This window comes from Leopardus geoffroyi, chromosome B1 (genome assembly GCF_018350155.1).
Source record: "Leopardus geoffroyi isolate Oge1 chromosome B1, O.geoffroyi_Oge1_pat1.0, whole genome shotgun sequence".
Taxonomy (NCBI): domain Eukaryota; kingdom Metazoa; phylum Chordata; class Mammalia; order Carnivora; family Felidae; genus Leopardus; species Leopardus geoffroyi.
Window position 1 is genome coordinate 102,502,933 of NC_059327.1, and position 19,101 is coordinate 102,522,033.

At 39.3% G+C, this 19,101-nt stretch overlaps 1 protein-coding gene across 1 annotated transcript in view; it reads left to right on the forward strand.

Annotated features, from left to right (window-relative positions):
* The first annotated feature begins 1,261 nt into the window (after positions 1 to 1,261).
* Positions 1,262 to 19,101, forward strand: part of ANXA5 (annexin A5) — a 30,659-nt gene continuing 12,819 nt past the window's right edge. Inside the window, exons 1-6 of the mRNA XM_045468641.1 lie at positions 1,262 to 1,499; positions 1,605 to 1,648; positions 14,008 to 14,089; positions 15,376 to 15,470; positions 16,607 to 16,720; positions 18,592 to 18,682. Of these exons, the coding sequence (XP_045324597.1) occupies positions 1,640 to 1,648; positions 14,008 to 14,089; positions 15,376 to 15,470; positions 16,607 to 16,720; positions 18,592 to 18,682 (391 nt within the window). The 5' untranslated portion in view covers positions 1,262 to 1,499; positions 1,605 to 1,639. The remainder of the gene's footprint in view (positions 1,500 to 1,604; positions 1,649 to 14,007; positions 14,090 to 15,375; positions 15,471 to 16,606; positions 16,721 to 18,591; positions 18,683 to 19,101) is intronic.

Genomic DNA, 19,101 nt, shown 5'->3' on the forward strand with positions numbered 1-19,101 from the left:
GGGGGGAAAGAATTCTGGGGGGACTGGAGGCCACATAGAGATGTTGGGCTGGTTGAAAAGAGGCTCCCAGAGAAGAGGGAAGGCAAGCTGAAAGGGGTCGGTATGTGTATGTTGCAAGCTCCACAACTTTTCAGTTTTGCCTTTCTATCCAGTAAACAACCACTCTGCTGGGACTTTGTCAGGGCCTATTAAACATGTGGCTTAACAGGTGAAAGCAAATGAGATGCTCGTTTTGTTTTTTATTAATAATTTTTTTGAAGCTTATTTTTATTTTGAGAGAGAGAGCACGTGCGCAAGTGGGGGAGGGGCAGAGAGACAGGGAGACATAATCCCAAACAGGCTCTGGTCTATCAGCACAGAGCCCACCCGATGCAGGGCTCGAACTCAGAAACCATGAGATCTTGACCTGAGCAGAAATGAGAGTCGGATGCTTAAGTGACCAGGCCACCCGGAGGTGCCAGCTAATGAGATGTTGTATACAAGAATCATATTTGTTCTCCATTTAATTTGACAAGACCTCTTCTTTATTCCCCAAAGCGGACTAGATTCTAATCTCTTATCCTGAATCTCCACAGCACTGCTCTTCTCATCTGAGAATATCTCATGCCGTCTAGTGTTGCAAGGTTGTCCTCTTGCCTCTCCTCCCCCACACCAGGAAGTCTATGAAGGGCACTGTCTCTTTGCTTTTTCTGTACCAGCCTAGTACAATATCTTGGAGTCAGTCTCTGTTTGTGTGTCTCTCTCATGTACTTACAGATTTTATGTTGAACGAGTACAGAGTATAGTTGAAATTTAAGTTTTGGTAAAGTTCTAGGCTGGTTTGTAAAATAGGAACTGATCCAAGCAGAGGTTTTGAAATTTCCCACATAAGCTACCAAAGAGGTACCTACATTCAAGCCATATACATTATCTAGGAAGCAACCACTGACACTTTTTTGTTTGCTTGTTTGTTTACTTAAAAACAAATTTGGGAAAGGGCTCTCAAAACTTCACTCTTATTCTATACCATGGTCAAAGACCCACTGTCCTTGGCCGCAGTGACTTTCTCGCCTTGCAAAAAGTCGACTCGGCCACGCTGTCTGAGCAGCTCTGTGAGGCCACGGAGAGAAGAAAGGTCCCAGCGACCCCCAAACCAGAGCCTGGGTCAGAGTCCCCAAGCCCTTCCCGCGCGCGAACACAGGGCGGTCCAGCGGCCCTTGGGGAGCCCGCCTCCTGCCGCTTCCAACGCAGCTGCAGCCCGGCCCCACCCGGTGTGCGAGGACTGGGACGAGTGGCGCCCCACGCAGGCGCAGTGAGGCCGGGGAAGGGGCGGGCCCGGTCCCCGTGGCAGGCGGCGGGCGGGGCAGGGCGGGTGGTGTTTCCGTTGCTTGGAGTTGGGCTGCGAGCAGCTGCTTGGAGCCTACTGCGCTTGCATCCCTGCCCTGCCCTGCGCGCCGCCGCCCCGCGCTCCGCGGCTTTCCCGGAGGTTCGGAGCACTTGGGTCCCTCTGTCACGCTTGGGTGAGTGCTCGCCCAGCCGGAGTGGAGGCTCCGTCCGGAGAGGGGCGCTGCGGGGAGGGCCGGTCTGCGGCTCGCTGAACCCTCCGTACCTCTCTTCTCTTGCAGGTTTGCATCACCTTTTCCTGACCTGAGCAGTCGCCATGGCACAGGTAGGGCCTTGCGCCCCCGCGCAGCGCTCGCATTTGCCAACTTCGTAAGCTGTGTCAAGGGAGTTGTAGAATTCGTCTGGAAGCCAAAAAAGTTTAGGAGAAAGCGAAATCTGCCTGGGAGAAATCTGGGACACCTTTCCTGTTTCCTCTCTCGTTGCGTCCCCCCGACCCCTTCGCTGTGCCCCGGCTTATTCCGCGGAGTGCCCGCCGGAACCTGCCTGGTAGCCGCCGGTGGGGCGCTGCCGCGGGTGACGTGGCCGGATTTGGGTGCACTCCCTTTTCGTGAGTGAGTGTGTAAAAGTGCGCCCTCCCAAATCCAAAGAACCGCTAAAATTAGAACCAGAGCAGGAACCAGCGCGTAGCGGTCATGTGAGCCCAACGCCTTTCTTTCCTTGTCTTTCTTTCTTTGCCTGCCTCCCTCCCTTCCCTTCATTTTTTTTCCTTCCTTTCCTTCTTTCCTTTCCTCCCCTTTCCGTTCCCTGCCGTTTCCTGTATTATTTTAATACAATGAGTGGGCCTTGGTGTTTTTCCAGTAGAACTCTAGTGAGCTTTTTCCAGTTGCTCAACCCAATTTTATTGTTAGTTGTAGGTAGGATTTTTTTTTTTTTCATGCAAAAGATTAAACAGAAGAGGTGCTTTTCTTAAGTAAGGAACTCGTGGAACGAGTTCTGAATTGAATTTGCCTTGGGATTGTTTCAGAACTCCATTTCCTAGTATTATTAGCCTTTTTTTTTTTTTTTTTTTTTTTTTTTTTTTCCTGTTCTTAACATTTATCAAAATTGCAGGGAAGGGGCGCCTGGATGGCTAAGAGGTTGAGCGTCGGACTCCTGCTCAGCTCCGGTCATGATCTCAGGGGATGTGACTTGCAGACTCATGTGGGGCTCTCTGCTGTCAGTGGGAGCAGGCTTCCTATCCTGTCTCCTCCTCTCTGCCCTTCCCCTGTTCTTGCTCTCTCTCTCTCAAAAATAAATCCACATTAAACAAGTGTAGGAAAGAAAAAAAATAGTTTAATTTATATAGCAGACTTTAAAAGATTGACAATCTTTTGTGAATAAAAATTGACAATTTTTTTGTGAATAAAATATCAGTGCTAACAACTCCACCCCAAAACTAATTTTACAGATCTCAACAATCTAACTGGCTTGTCAGAGTCCAGATCCCTTTTTTTTTTTCAAACATTTTTTTAAACAAGTGTTTTAACTGCTCAGACAAAGCCCTCTCTTTATACTCTTCATTTATTAAAAAACGAAAACAAAAACTCTTATCAAAATTGAATAAGGTTTCACGGTTCTTTCCAAGAGAAAAATGGGAGGATTATGATGACTTGGTAACTTTATTAATTTATACAGTGCTTCCATTCTTACTTCCTCTATTACACTTAAGGAATATTACAATAAACTGAGTCTCCTGTTACTTCAAGTGGAAACTTTGGTTTAGGTTCTTCCCCACATAAAGGATACTTTTATGTGGAACTAACTTTCCTTCATTGAGAATTATTTTTCTAATCTTGATATTGTTGGTGTGGTGATGTAAATGGCGATGAAACAAGCATCAAAGAATAATTCCCTTTATACTTGCTCATTCGGCTGTTTCTTGCATCTCTTTTGTAAGTTTACCCCGTGATGTCTGAAGTTTTTCAATCAATTCCTTTAAAAAAATTTTTTTTAATGTTTATTTATTTTTGAGAAAGGGACAGAGTGTGAGCGGGGGAGGGGCAGAGAGAGGGAGATACAGAATCAGAAGCAGGCTCCAGGCTCTGAGCTGTCAGTAGAGCCTGACGTGGAGCTCGAACCCACGCACCAGACCAGGAGATCATGACCCGAGCTGAAGTTGGACTCTCAACTGACTGAGCCATCCAGGCACCCCTCAATCAATTCCTTTTAATTATGTAGATTCCAGGTAGCATAAAGGAACACATTTTTCCAATTGTGGACATTAATAATTTAAAATAATGAAAAGTATAAAAGCTGCTATACATATATAATCTGGGAGAATGGTGGTTTATATTACAAAATTATGTGCATGATCTCTATCACAGTATAACACCAGGACTGTTTTCTGTCAAAACCACAGTTTTTGGTCATCATAAAAGTTATAAGTAGTGTTAAGAAAGCTACAGTGTTGCATTTTGCACTTACTTTGTTATTAGTTATCCTTGGAAACCATGGAAGTAAAGCATTTTGTTAAAATGTTTACTACTAGGATAACGTTTTGTTGTCTTTATACTTATATTTGATGGTGTGCAGAATGCCCACAATAAGAAATTGCACTTTTACTGTCAAAAAAAATTCCCTTGGACCCAGTGTAATTGTAGGAAGGCTGAAGTTGCTTCAGTGTTAGGTTTCAAACGGTTTCTATGGTAGTAGTTTCGTTGCCTTGTGGTTATGGGAGCCAGAGACCTCCACTCCGTGGCCATCTGTAGAGTAGTGAAATGAGATGCCTGAGACATAGAGGTGTACATTTCAGTAATTTAAAATGTATTATTGAGGAATTAAAATGTCGCCTCCAACAGCAGTTATTCTTCATGTTTATAAGCTGTACCTTCCATACTGGTGTTTTTGTCTTTTTATTTGACCTTGGGACCACCTCCTTGCCAATCAGAGTTTACAGAGATCCAGGAAATCAATTATATAGGTAACTTCTGGGTATGACTGTCCTGCTAAGAATTTAATGAGAAAGCATTGATTAATCTTTGATAGATAATTGGAGTTTCTTTTTTTCTATAAATAAATATTAGGAATACTTATACTCTTGTGTATATTTATATTAATATTTTTATATCAATGAAAAATTTTAGTTAAATTTTACCCTGATGATGTCAGTCTAGGGGGACAAAGCCATGACAACTATTGTGAACTACATAAAAAGTGATTTAGGGGCACCTGGGTGGCTCAGTGGGTTGGGCGTCTGACTTCGGCTCAGGTCATGGTCTCACTGCTTGTGAGTTCGAATCTTGGGTCGGGCTCTGTGCTGATAGCTCAGAGCCTGGAGCCTGCTTCCAATTCTGTGTCTCCCTCTCTCTCTGCTCCTCTCCCACTCACACTCTGTCTCTTTCTCTCAAAAATAAATAAACATTAAAAAAATTTTAAAAAAGTGATTTATATTGTCTTGTTGGGTGAATACATTCAGAGCTGGTGGTGTTTGTGGGATAACCACCACTTGAGCTCTACCCTTCTCTCTCTGGTCCTAGTCCTCATCCACTAGCATTGAAACATGTGGGAGTCTACCAACTGATTGTTACTATGGAGAGAAGGAGTCTAACATGAGGCTTCCCAGGCTTTCTCAAAGGTAACACACTGATTAACTGTATCTTCTCCATGACATACAAGAAAAATCTGAATTACAAATGTACCTGCATGTAAACAGTTCCTGGACAATATATATATATATTTTATCTTTGAAATCATTCATTTGAAGGGCTTTGGATTTATATGGCTTAAAACCACAACTTCCGTGTTTAGAATAAACCTTGCTAACCAGTAAATTTTTATGATTATTGGACCACTAACATTTTTCTATGCTAAATTTGGGTATAAGCTAGCTCAAGATATTTACTAAGGAATGGCCAAAGAGCTGTTAATTGCCTGAGTTATTTATATATAGTAAAATATTTTTTGAATCCTTTCATCTTTGCAATGGTCAGCTTGTGATTATATAAATGTGAATTTTTAATTAGATTTTAGGGTTATTTCCTCAATCTGACTTAACCATATCTTGGGGTGGGTTTCTTAAACTGGACGCTGACCTATTTCTTATTGCTTAACTTGCTCATGCAGGTTTTTAAAATATCACTATTTAGCTACAGCCAAATTATTTCACAGATATTCTAATTTATTTTAGGTACTTAAAAGTACATTCTGTACTTCTATATTCTTTGGTTTCAAAAAATCAAGAGTTGGATGTATTTCAAAGATGAATGATCCATTTAATACATTTTAATACAATTTAAGTCTTTTATATCTCTAATTTTCTTTATGAGACTGCAACTTTAAAAATATAGATTTTGGCCAATCTGAACTTAGCTTTATTTATAATGTTAATAAAGAATTAATTTAGAGCAGCAGGCATGTCATGAAGCAAAATCAGGCTACATAATTTTTCACTAGAGACTTCATGAACATCAGAGTTCTCTCTCCTATACATATTTAAATTGTACATATTTTTTTTTTTTTGGTTTGAAATCATTGTACTGTGACAATTTATAAAGAACAGCAGGATCAATGTAAATAAATAGATTTGAGATGAGTTTCATGCTAGAGGGGTCGGTCAGATATTGATTGCATCTTTTCCACCATTCATCTTAAAATCAAATCTGTCTGTAGTGATCCCTCTTGGGATCCTAGGTCAGGATTACCTGTTTACTTATGACCTGTACTGCTCTGGGTTAGTGTCTCAGTTCCTGATTCCTTTGTCTGAGAGCGCAATCTTGTTTACATTTTGCATGCTGAGAAAGAACTAGATCCAAAACTGCGTGGCTGCTTTGCAAGCCACTGACTGAGCAATTCATTGGGATTCAGCAAACCTTAATTCCCTTATCTAGATCTGGTACCCCTTGGCTATAGGTGGCAAGCTAGTGACAGTTAGGCAATCTGTGGTGGAAATATAAATATAAATATATATTTATATAAATTTATTTATTTATATAAATTTAAATATAAATTCAATATTATTCAATATTATATTCAATATAAATTTATATAAATTCAAATAACCTGAATACTATTCTTTTTTTTTTTTTTTAATTTTTTTTTTCAACGTTTATTTATTTTTTTTGGGACAGAGAGAGACAGAGCATGAACGGGGGAGGGTGAGAGAGAGAGAGGGAGACACAGAATCGGAAACAGGCTCCAGGCTCTGAGCCATCATGAGCCATCAGCCCAGAGCCTGACGCGGGGCTCGAACTCACAGACCGTGAGATCGTGACCTGGCTGAAGTCGGACGCTTAACCGACTGCGCCACCCAGGCACCCCAACCTGAATACTATTCTAAAACCTCACAAACACATTAGTTGATCTTTTACAAAAACTTGTGCTCCTAAGGCCTTTGTTTTAAGTGTTTTTTTTTTTTGGACCCAGCCTTTCAATTCAGTAGTTTATATAATATGTAAACCTATATATAATTGATTTATTGGAAATTAATACATATTGCAGTTGGTATCATTTCTTTGAACACCTGTTCCTAACTGTTCTCTTTACTTCCTATTCATGCATGCATTCATGAACATATGAAAGTTCTGAGTTCCCACTATGTGCCAGGTATCGTTAGACATGGGAATTAAAGAGGAAATGGAACGAAAGTTTAGTGAAATAACAGATGCATCGCCAAGTCCATTGTTTGCATTATTTAGTGCTCATAATACTATTTCAGATATAAGTATTACTATTTCACAGAAGAGAAAAATGAGGTTACCTAGCTAGCATTAGTCAGATGGGACAAGGAGGAAAGGCATTATATGTAGAAGCAACAGCAGCAAAAGTAAATGCTCAGGGGTGTAAAGGAGTTTGGCATGGCCAGGAGCAGCAGGCAGTATGGTATTGTTTGAGTGAAGCTGCAGTCAGGTGGGGACATGGAGCCCTGTCTTGGAAACAGATGCCAGAAAGAGCTAAAGAGTAGGAACCGTTTGTAGATAAGGAGCGCTGTCAAAAGGTTGTAAGTTGGGGCATGCCATGATTAGATTTACACTTCACAAAAATCACCCTGGTGCCAGTGTGATGTTGCATTTGAGGGCTGCAGAGACCGCATGGTGTTTCAGGGGGCGAGGGAGGGAAGGAGAGAGAAGCTGGATGTTGGAAAATCACTTAGGAATCTGCTGCTATGGTCCCAGTAAAATCTTAAAGACTTAAACTAGGCAGTGGCTGGGGCTTTAGATAGGGGATTGATGGAGAGAGTTGGCAGATTGGGTGCATGAGTGGGGTGGTGGTAGGTGGTGAAGGGCTTGGTCAGGTCAAGATGAGTGGCTTGCTTCACTGAGTGGTTTGTCTTTTTCTTTGAGGGAGGAATGCAGGTTTGAGGTGCGGGAAAAGATGGAGTTAGTAGTGAATTTGTTGAATTCGAGTTCTTTATAAACATTTAGGAGATGCTGTCTAGTAAACAGCAGGATATATATGATCTTTAAATCCTCTTTCATTTCTGTAGGTCTTTTATTTATGTACTGTTTCTCTCCTATGACTAAAAATGGTTTGAGTCTAACATTTCCTACCTTTGTGTAGGACCAGCCATGTTTATTAGGTTTCTGCCCCTTGTTTAGATACAAAAGGAAATAAAGTTGTGAATCCATGCATACTCTTCTCTAATATGAAAAATCTATAAGCTTATTTTCTGAAGCATTGGTGAATGAATTGGTTAGTGATACAGCTTTTCAAGTACTGTTCACAGAATTCCCAGTTGAACAGTTAGGTAAAATGGAACCCTACATACCCCAAACCAAACGTATACTCATTGGGAGCTAATGCGTTTGCCCACTTCAGCTACCTCAAGGCATCACCATTATTGATGGACAGTTTAACTTTCCATTTGTTGGTATTTGCCAAGGGAAGGCGTTCTTATCCAGGTGGGAAGTAGTCATAGTCATGGGAGCATTATTTTTTTTTTCAACGTTTTTTATTTATTTTTGGGACAGAGAGAGACAGAGCATGAACGGGGGAGGGCAGAGAGAGAGAGAGAGACACAGAATCGGAAACAGGCTCCAGGCTCCGAGCCATCAGCAGCCCAGAGCCCCGGGCTCGAACTCACGGACCGCGAGAGCGTGACCTGGCTGAAGTCGGACGCCCAACCGACTGCGCCACCCAGGCGCCCCTCATGGGAGCATTAAAGAAACAACAAAAACCTAAATCATATTGAAAACCTTTATTTTGTTATCAAAACTTCTTTTCTACCTCTGTGCGTATAACTTAAACTATTTATAGTGATACTTTTTTCCCTTACACTTGATTTTAAGAAAGGGGTCAAAGGTAATGGTCAAAGGCCAATTTGAATTTAAGTCTTTGAATTTAACTTTCACTTTTTTTTATTGTTAAATGTGTATTTATTTATTGAGAGAGAGAGTGCTTGCACATGTGTACATGGGGGAGAGGAAGAGAGAGGGAGAAAGAGAATCCCAAGCAGGCTCTGTGCCGTCAGTTGGACACTTAACGACTGAGCCACCCAGGCACCCTGAACTTTCACCTTTTTTGATGGAATTGGAGCAAGGCTTAGAATTAGAGCTTGAGATTTTGTTTCTGACCCCCGATTGTGTTTGTACCTCTTGGAGGTTCTAGGTTTTTTTTTTTTTTTTTTTTTTTTTTTTTTTCTGATATTTACTTTACTTTGCACCTTAGATCTGAATCATGTCTGTCATACTGGTTTTTCCCTTTTTTCTTGCTCGTCTCATTTCTTTCTTGGTATGGTGATTTTTAATTTTTTTCTTTGCTCATCAGTGGGACCCATTATCATAGGAAATATTAATGGGCCTGCACAGTGTGCATCAGATAAGACCTGGACTGCTCTGACTGGGGAGTGAAGGCAGAGTTCTGCCATTTGACTTTCCTTTTCCCCAACATTCTTGGGGGCCTCCAGGGGCTTTTCGTGAAACCTGAGCCTCAGAAGAAATATACTTAAAAATTACTGTACAGCTGCTTAGCAGTTGCTCGGCTATAGTGGTGTGCTTCATGGATTCTTGCTTCCTAATTAGTATTAATGTGGAATGTTGGGTAAGGTGTTTGATTAAGTATTGATAACACTGAACTGGAAGACAGATTTAAAGAGGGCTTTTAAGTTTTCTTCTGTGCCTTCAGAAAAGGTTCAGTTTAAAATGTTCCAGACAGGTGAATGTTTTCTCATCCTTAAGTTTGAAGTTCTTTCTTTCTTTCTTTTTTTTTTTAAACACTTATTTATTTTGACAGAAAGAGTGTGAGTGGAGGAGGGGCAGAGACAGAAGGAGACACAGAATCTGAAGCAGGCTCCTGGCTTTGAGCTGTCAGCACAGAGCCTAGTGTGGGGCTCGAATCCATGAACCGTGAGATTATGACCTGAGCTGAAATCGGATGCTCAACCGACTAAGCGCCCAGGCGCCCCTAAATTCGAAGTTATTTCTGTGTTGTTTTCCTGTTTCTTTAAATTCTATCTAGAAAAGCAACCCTTCACTTGTGTTTTGGTTTAATTGTATTCATTTTATTTTGGCATGCCTAGTCTTTGAAGGTAAAGAACTTATTCATTTAGAATAAATGAACAAAAAAGCCAACAAAATTATAGAGCTAGAAGAGTGGATAATTTTGAAGGTGAGAGTTAAAAGAGGGAATTATATGTGTTGGCCACGTATCATCCGAGGATGTATAATTTCCTTGATAAGGCACTGGTGGCTGGGAGTGAAGGTAATTGAGCACAAGCTGGGGAATGGGTGAAGGGAACAGTACTTACTTATAGTTGGAGTTAACCTGGGTAAGGTATAAATGTTTAACTGAAGGCCAGTGGGTACTAATGGGAAGAAGGAGAAGCCCTCCGATATGAGTCATGGAAAGTCACATTTGCCCAGGATAGACACTTTTGTGTGGGCAGGGATAGAGTTTGGACAGGATGTCCAAGCAGCGTTTCTGCCCTTGTGACTCATATCTGACTCACATCTGGTCCGTTACTACCACTACGTGGCTTTGGCTAGCTTTGACAATGACTCGGATCATGTGGAATGTAGCACGTGTTTCCCAATTTCTAGAAAGCTCTCAAAAATACAACCAGCAGTTATTTCTTCATAGTTAGTAGCTGAGATTCTGAGGGTACTCCTCTTCCTTCTATCTTTCACCTCATTTCCTTCAGTCTCAGGGGTCAGATGTATTTTTAAGGCAAATCTCTCGTCTCCCCTGTTCTTAACCTCTGTATCTACTAGTAACTTCATAGCCTATAAACTGGATAAAATATTATTTAGATGTTTATTTATTTTGAGAGAGAGACAGAGAGACAGAGAGAGAATGAGAATGTGAATGAGGGAGGGGCAGAGAGAAAGGGAGACTAAGAATCCCAAGCAGGCTCCACACCGTCAGCACAGAGCCAGATGTGGGGCTCAAACTCAAACTGTGAGATCATGACTGGAGCTGAAATCAGGAGTCAGATGCTTAAGCGACTGAGCCACCCAGGTGATCAGTATTTTTTTTAAAGTGAGTATTTAAAAGCTTGTTTAACAGTATGGAAATTTCTCCAAAAATTAAAAATAGAACTACCCTATGACCTAGCAATTGTACTACTAGGTATTAATCCAAGGGATACAGGTGTGCTGTTTCGAAGGGGCACATGCACCTCAATGTTTATAACAGCACTATCAACAATAGCCAAAGTATGGAAAGAGCCCAAATGTCCATCGATGGATGAATGGATAAGGAAGATGTGGTATGTATATACAATGGAGTATTACTCAGCAATAAAAAAGAATGAAATCTTGCCATTTGCAACCACATGGATGGAACTAGAGGGTATTATGCTAAGTGAAATTAGTCAGAGAAAGACAAATATCATATGACTTCGCTCATATGAGGACTTTAAGATACAAAACAGGTGAACATAAGGGAAGGGAAGCAAAAATAATATAAAAACAGGGAGGGGGAAAAACATAAGAGACTTCTAAATATGGAGAACAAACAGAGTTACTGGAGAGGTTGTGGGAGGGGGGATGGGCTAAATGAGTAAGGGTCATTAAGGAATCTACTTCTGAAATCATTGTTGCACTATATGCTAACTTGGTTGTAAAATAAAAAAAAAAACATGAAAAAAATATAAAAGCATGTTTTAAAAAACCCCATTATTTGTAAAATTGGAGTTCATGGAGATGCTTTGCCTTACAATTCACTTTTCAGTGTTCTCCAATCAGGCTCTTACTGCCACCAAAGACCTCATTACTAAGTCCAGGGAACCCTTTTCAGTCGCACCACCTGTTTGACTTCCCTGTGGTAAAGGACACTGCCTTTTCTTCCTTTCCTCCTAGTACATTTTTCTCATTTGTCTTCTCCATGCCATCACCCTCTTTGGAGATTTTCTTTTTGTCTTTGGGAGGCTAGGCAGCTTCATGATTAGTAGCCCCCAGTCCCATGGCCTGTATTCAAGTACGAGCTCTGGTACTTGCTTCCTGGTCCCTTGGTTGATTCTTTAAGCCTTTCTAAGGTAAAATGAAGTTTCAGTGAGATGATCCGTGAGAAGCTCTGAGCACTGTGCCTGACCCATTGCTACACTCAGCAGATATTAGCTGCCATTATGATTGTAGGTGACCTCTTCTCTGCCAGCCCTCCTTTCCACCCCACTAATATTGCTTCTGTGATAGCCTTCTCACACAGCTCCACTTACCACCAGTGTGCCCTGGTAACTGACAAAGCCTGTTTCTCTTCCAGTATGCCTACTGGGGAGAAATGTAAAACCAGTGATCCTATTCCCCATCCAAGAAAGGAATCATTGCAGTTGGTTCCCTTCTGCCTTGATCCTGTTCTATGTCCACTGCTCCTTCCCATGTCCTTTTCCTTTACATTTCCACTGCTCCTTACTTCGATCAGGTCTTATCTTCTTCCTGTGTTAGTTGTTTTTAAAATAGTGTCCCTATCTCCACTCTTGCACAGTCCATTCTGTTGTCTCCACTGCGGACCCAGTAATATTACTGTGCAGAATTGATGCTGTTCTTCCCCATGTAGATGTCCTCTGTGATCCTCTATGACTTCCCCTCACCTACAGGATGAAGTCTGCACTTATTACAGTGGCTTTCCAGCTCCTCCTCACCCCCCCACCAAAACCTTCCCCTCATTTGTTTATCTATGTAAACACTTCTTGTTGCAGTCTGTTCAAACTCAACCCTGTGTCCAAAGCACCAGATTTTTTCATTCTCTTATGTTTTCATGCATGCTGGACTACACCTCCCTGTACTTCTCTACTTTCCTGAACCTGCCTTGGAAAATCACAGGCAACTTTCAAGACATTTTTTGGGAAGTTTTTCTGATTTCTTTGCATCCTTCCCAGCTGAGTCCCTCCTTTATGTGTATATGTACCCTGATGAAACCTGTGTGTGTGTGTGTGTGTGTGTGTGTGTGTACTCAACTGCACTTGTTAATTATGTACCTTTCATTTCCTTTTGATTTTAGACATCATCACTTTTTCCTAGTGATTAGTACAATACTTGGCATGTGGAAAGCATTCAAAGAATGGTTATCGAGTGAATGAATAAACAGACTGGTGAACTAAGTCATCTGTATATCCTAAGTTCTCACCATTGAGAGAACCTGTGGTATTTATTAATTTTTTATGATGATATATTGATGGTGTTTTCAGAATCAATTTGAAGTGGTCCCACTAAACAGAGGGAGACTGCAGTTTGACCTGAGAGATATGGCTTTCCCAATCCATGCCAGTTTTGAAGGACCATTTTCTCAAATCTTGATTAATTTCTCTCTCAACCTATTGCTCCTTCTAATTATGTTGAACCATGTGAAATTGTCAGAAATTTTTTCCTTGTAGGTGATTGTGCTTCCATGCATTCATAATAAAACACGCATGATTATAAACCAGACAAGTATTCTCAACCCTTTCCCCCTTATAACTGATTTTTCCTCAGTTTTAGGTAGAACCTTAATAGGAGTTTTGAAGGACTTCAAAAACATTTATTAGTAAAGTAAATGGTGGCATCCTCCTTTCATCAGAACATAAAAATCTATGACTGAGTATTCATAAAGGCTTCTGATTATAAAGAACTAGTGCTATTACAAATTTTGAGGGGGAAATACTAAAACATTTTGATTAAAAGCACTACACATATGACAAAGTAAGTATAATGGGAAACCTTTTGAAGAATGTCTTCCAGTATACTTTATATATAAAGCTATAAATTTAAAGATTTGGCATATGAATTACCAAACATCTTTTCAGGCTTTACCAGGTTGTCTTAAAATCCCTAAGTAAATATAAAGAAACAGGACTAGGTTTAAAATTATGCAGTAAGAACATTGCTTGGAGTTGAGTGTCTAGGTTAGGACATCAAGTTTTAATGCAGGTTTAGCATGCTTCTCAAGCAAAGTGGCAACAGACTTAATGGAAGGAATCCTGCAAGGAAGTGCCCTCTGAGAATCAAGTGGTATCACTGGGGCTTGATCACTGGGGGCGATGCCCCTGGGAGGAGAGCCTTGGGAGCCAGGCTTCCCATTAATGGTATTGCAGGTGGGCCGGGATAGCTCATGTACTGAATTGGTCCTGCTAATCCAAACTGTAAGTGGTCCTCTTCCCATTTCAAATGGGGTTATCAAACGGAAATTTATTTAAAGACTGAGCATGATCTAGATCTAGAGCAATGGCTTGCTCTGTATGTCATTTGCTTTGTCATATTAGTCATGCCATGAATAATATCACTGTGTTTCCTGTCTCAGGTTAAGGGCACTGTGACTCCCTTCCCTGGATTTGATGAGCGGGCTGATGCAGAAACTCTTCGGAAGGCCATGAAAGGCCTGGGTAAATTCAACCTTTCTTTTGTTCTTAAAAAAAACATGACATTTGTTTTTCGAAACAAAAAGTCGCTGATTTACAATAAGATTAATTTTAGAATATTTTTATCTGAAATGTGTAGAAAGAGAAAAGATAGGTGAAAGTAACAAAATAGTATGACTGATATACAATATAATAATATAATCCATCTCTAGAACTGAACGGAAAGTTAAATCCAGCCCCTTTGTTTTTCAACTTTTCAGGTTTACCTGGAAGGCAGCTGATTGAGTAGATAAACAGATATTCCTGAGAGTGGTCAGCTCCGCAGGTCTTTGTTCGCTTTGCCCAATCAGCTGTCTGGTTCTGCAGGCTTCTTGCATTCAGTTGTCTTCTCTTTCCCTGGACTCCTCTCTAGCTACGTGTAATAAACCTCTCATCTCGAGGATTTCTAGACAGAATTCATCCACCGTCCTCAGCCTCCTTCTGCACTAGTGTCTGTGTGTGGGGATCTGCCTTCTCCACACTTGGCTTTGACCCCATCACTTCCCATGCTGAACATCTTGTGAGATTTCCTGTCGTAGCAGGATTAGCGTTAGCTTTCTAGCTGTGCAAGGCCTTCCTTAGTATCCCAGCGCACTTTGTCGGACTCAGCTCACATTAGCACTCCTTGTATTATCTGCTATTTGTGAAAGCCCTATGTTTCTACTGCTGAGCTTTTCCGTCATCCTAAAAGCTTATGCTCCTTCCTTACATCACTGCCTGACAAAACCTTTCCATCTTTCAAGACTCTTTAGGGGGTCACCTTCTCCATGAAGCTTTTCCCAAACCTCCTTCCACCTGTCGACTATGAGAACCTCCTTTGAAACCCCATTTAACACCTAGACCTCTCCTGAGGCATTTGTCACATTCTGCCTTAGCTCAAGGTTGTCTCTGCGTTTTCTTTTTTCTTTTTACCCTAAATTAGAACTTGAAACCAGGATCTATTTTCCTCCCCTCTTAATCTCCTGTAACACCCAACAATTGTGCCTTGTGAATAGCCATTATTTGAGTAACTATCTGTTGCAAGAAAACTCAATGCACTATGTTTTTAACAACTCAGGAGTATTTCCTACTTCACAAAAATGCGTCAAGAATAGGGGGTAGTTTATATTGAAAATATAACATGTTATAAATTATACATTTTATAGTTTAATAAATTATTTAATAAAATCTGTTTTTTGAGGTAAGGAAGTGACCGGGGGGGCTGGTCACAAAGGTTATTGAGACAGTGGGTGTGTGGGAGCCAAGATATAATTTTTGAACATAAATTGCAGGCACCGATGAGGAGAGCATCTTGACTCTGTTGACATCCCGAAGCAATGCTCAACGTCAGGAAATCGCCACAGCTTTTAAAACTCTGTTTGGCAGGGTAAGACTGCACTTCATCCGAAGTTAGAATGTAGAGCCCCTCTATGATTTTAAGACTAGTTTGAACTCTATTAGTATTCTTTTGTTAACATCATTTTGTTATTCTGACTTTACTATTCCTTTTTCTTTTTTAGTTTCTTAATATCAGCTGTTGGTTTACAGTGCTCACCCAACTTATCCTCATAATTGTTTTTCCTTGCTTGATGCAAGGCAAGTGCCCCACGATCCCAAGGTGATAGCTGCCTCTATCCTTCTCTGCTTCCCCTCTGAGGACTGTCTTATTATCTAGTTTCTAGGTGTGAACCTGTATTACAGTATGTTTTGTTGTGACACGGTCACAGTCTCAGTTCCCTTTTGGAGTGGTATCTTAATAAATGAGCTTCTAATTCATTGATTTAAATGCTCTTATTTGATTAACAATTTAACATAAAAATCACATTTGTTATTTAAATGAATTATTGCCTATTTAAACACAGTTTTGTTATTCTGCAAATTTGTGTTCATCATTTCATTGCAAAATAAAGGCAAAGCACACACACAAAAAGTATTCTAAATATAATTTCTAGTTGCCTGTGTGCTGACACTGAAATGGGTAGGGACTACTCCTTTTGTTTTCATCATTATATACACAATTTCTCCATAGTAGCAGCTGTCTCTCAGTGGTCAGGAGCATAATTGTAAACATAATTCCTTATGTATTAAAATATTATTTGATACTGAGAGAAAAAATTGTTTTGTATAGTTATGATAAGCCAGATTTTGTCATTTGTAAAAATGCATTTATGATTTTGTTTTGGGGAAATGGTTTTTAAAGATACACATTTCTCAGAACAACATTTTAAAAATATCTCTAACCTACTTTTTAAGAGTTTTAATTTTTTAACTATTGATGTTAAGAAAAACATCTCATAAGAACAAATGCCTTGATACAGAAGTGGCTTTGCTTTAGCATAAGCTTTAGGTCAGAGGTCAAAGGTGCATATTCAAAACTATGGGGATTTGTTTAACTCGTGCCCTTTTCTACTTGGAGATGGCAATACAAACAATTCATTAGAGCAAAGGGCTACGTTTTATATTTAAGAAGAATCTCCTTAAAATTTCTGCCTGTTTAGCACATTTGTATTTTCTGTGACTTAGGATCTTCTGGATGACCTGAAATCAGAACTGACTGGAAAATTTGAAAAATTAATCGTGGCTCTGATGAAACCCTCTCGGCTTTATGATGCCTATGAACTAAAGCATGCTCTTAAGGTAAAACGTTTACTGAGAGGGACATTCCTGTCATGAATAATATTATTTTGTGTTGGTAATTACATTTATAATTTTTTGAGTTATTTCTGTGAGGGTTTCTTGGGGGACAAAATTGTGTAGGAGGCAATAAGAAGAAAAGGAGGGAGAAAATTACAAGTGTATCATTTAATCTTTTTGTATAGTTAACTTAGTAGTAGTGGTTATTTAAAATTTTAATATTTTATAGCTTTTTATATTTTCATGCCTGTTTTCTGATTTTGAGATGTGTTTTAAAAATTCCTGATTATGAAATAACAATGTTGTTAATGATTTTAGGTTAAAAAAAATAAAGCTACAGAGCAAATTTTCATATAGGAAAGATTTTCTAATACCCTTTCCTTCTTTCCTGTAGTACTTCTAAGTACTAAATTAGGATAATACTAAAATAGTAGCTGGTAAACTTGTTATAATTTCATTGTAGCAAATAACTAAATGTGTATTCCCTTGACTGATGTTTGGAATATTGTATAAATATGATTACATTAAAACCTTTGTTTAGAAATTTGGGGAAGGAAATAGTACAATTGGTAGTAGATTTTGAATGGACAAAGTGAGATTTAACAACAAGGAGATAATGTAGCACAGGGATTCTTACTTATGGAGTGGAAGAAAGAAGGGGGCTTATCAAGTTAGGAGGCTTTCTGTGCTTTTTCTCTTTGTTTTTCTATCATGCTTCTTTTGGAATAAACAAAATCTCAAGTTATTGAAAAAGGGCCTTTTTGCAGAGTACTTCTGAAATCTCAGCAGTAATTGAAATTCTGCCAGAGCATAAACGTAGATTTTTCAGTGCTTGGTTTTTGGGAAAGAAACAGATATAAAGAGAGTAAGGCTCAAATATGCTATCTTTTAAAATTAAGTTCAGCTCTATTGTTTCCTGTATCTTCTAATTTAGATACGACTTTTATAATCAGAAAAAGGAAAACCAACTAAAATTAGAGTTGACTTTTGAACAACACAGGTTTAAACTGTGTATACATTGATTTGTTATAGTACAGTATGGCTAATGCATTTTCTCTGCCTTATGATTTTCTTAATAACATTTCTTTTCTCTAGCTTACTTTATTGTAATAATACAATATATAATTCATATAGCATACAGAATATGTGTTAATCGACTCTATGTTATCAGCAAGGCTTCCAGTGAACAGTAGGCTACTAAGTTACGTTTTTGGAGAGTCAAAAGTTATATACAGATTTTTGACTTGGGGATGGGGTCATTGCTCCTAACCCCCACATTGTTCAAAGGTCAACTGTATTTTCCTAAAATCCAGAAAGCACATTGTAATTCTTTTGTACTGATCTAGTTCCTAATAACTAAGCAATGCTACATTTATTATTTCCTTTGGTACAGAATTTCCCTTCGGAAATTCCACTGAGAATTTAATTTGAGGTAGAGGGTTTATGTTTTGAGGTACAGATTGTTTAAGTATCACTGCTCCTCCTTGTAAATTTACGTAGAGTTTTCATTTTTACTATTTTAGTCTTTTTAATTTCATGTTCATCCGCATGTGCTTTTAAACTATTTGGAGTGAAACTGATAGGATTACGAGTTTGTAGAATCTGTTACATGTCATATATCACACACACACATGCAATAACCATTGTTTTTCATTAGACCAAAAAGGAAAAACATGTCTTTGGAGAAAAAGTTAATTTGAAATTTTTTCTTTCTATAACTAATAGAACTTGTATACAGAGAAATGAATATGATATTGGATAGTTTATATGTTATATTTATGTAATTATGCAATTTGGGTAACATCTATTCTAGAAAATAAATTTCTTTCATCTTATTAACATATTTTCTCTATTAAAAATAAATTTCCAAACAGGGAGCTGGGACAAATGAAAAGGTACTGACAGAAATTATTGCTTCGAGGACACCTGAAGAACTGAGAGCCATAAAACAAGTCTACGAAGAAGGTAAGTGTTTTGAATGTTATTTCCTCTTCATCTCCACTGTCATTTTTTCACTTTTCTAAAGTGAGCACAGTTCTTCACAATTACAGGAGGCAGGCCGTACATGATTGCTAGAGGAATGGGTGCGTGAATGAATGAGCAACAATTCAAGATAGTTTTCTTCTTCAGTGAAGAAAAGACTGCTTTTTACAATACCTGTATTTGTTTTGGTACTTAGGAGAATCTTCTGACGAAGATGGAAGTTTACTTTTACTTTGAACTTGCAACTAGCGTAGAGACCTACAGTTTGCTTTTCTTTTACATTAACTTCAAGATGGATGTGGGTTTGCTTCCTGGAGAAAATTAGTTTTAAGTTACTAGAAGTTAAGAGTTCTCTAAAAGGCCCTTTTGGAATTTTGGAAAAGAAACTGTGTCCAAATTGG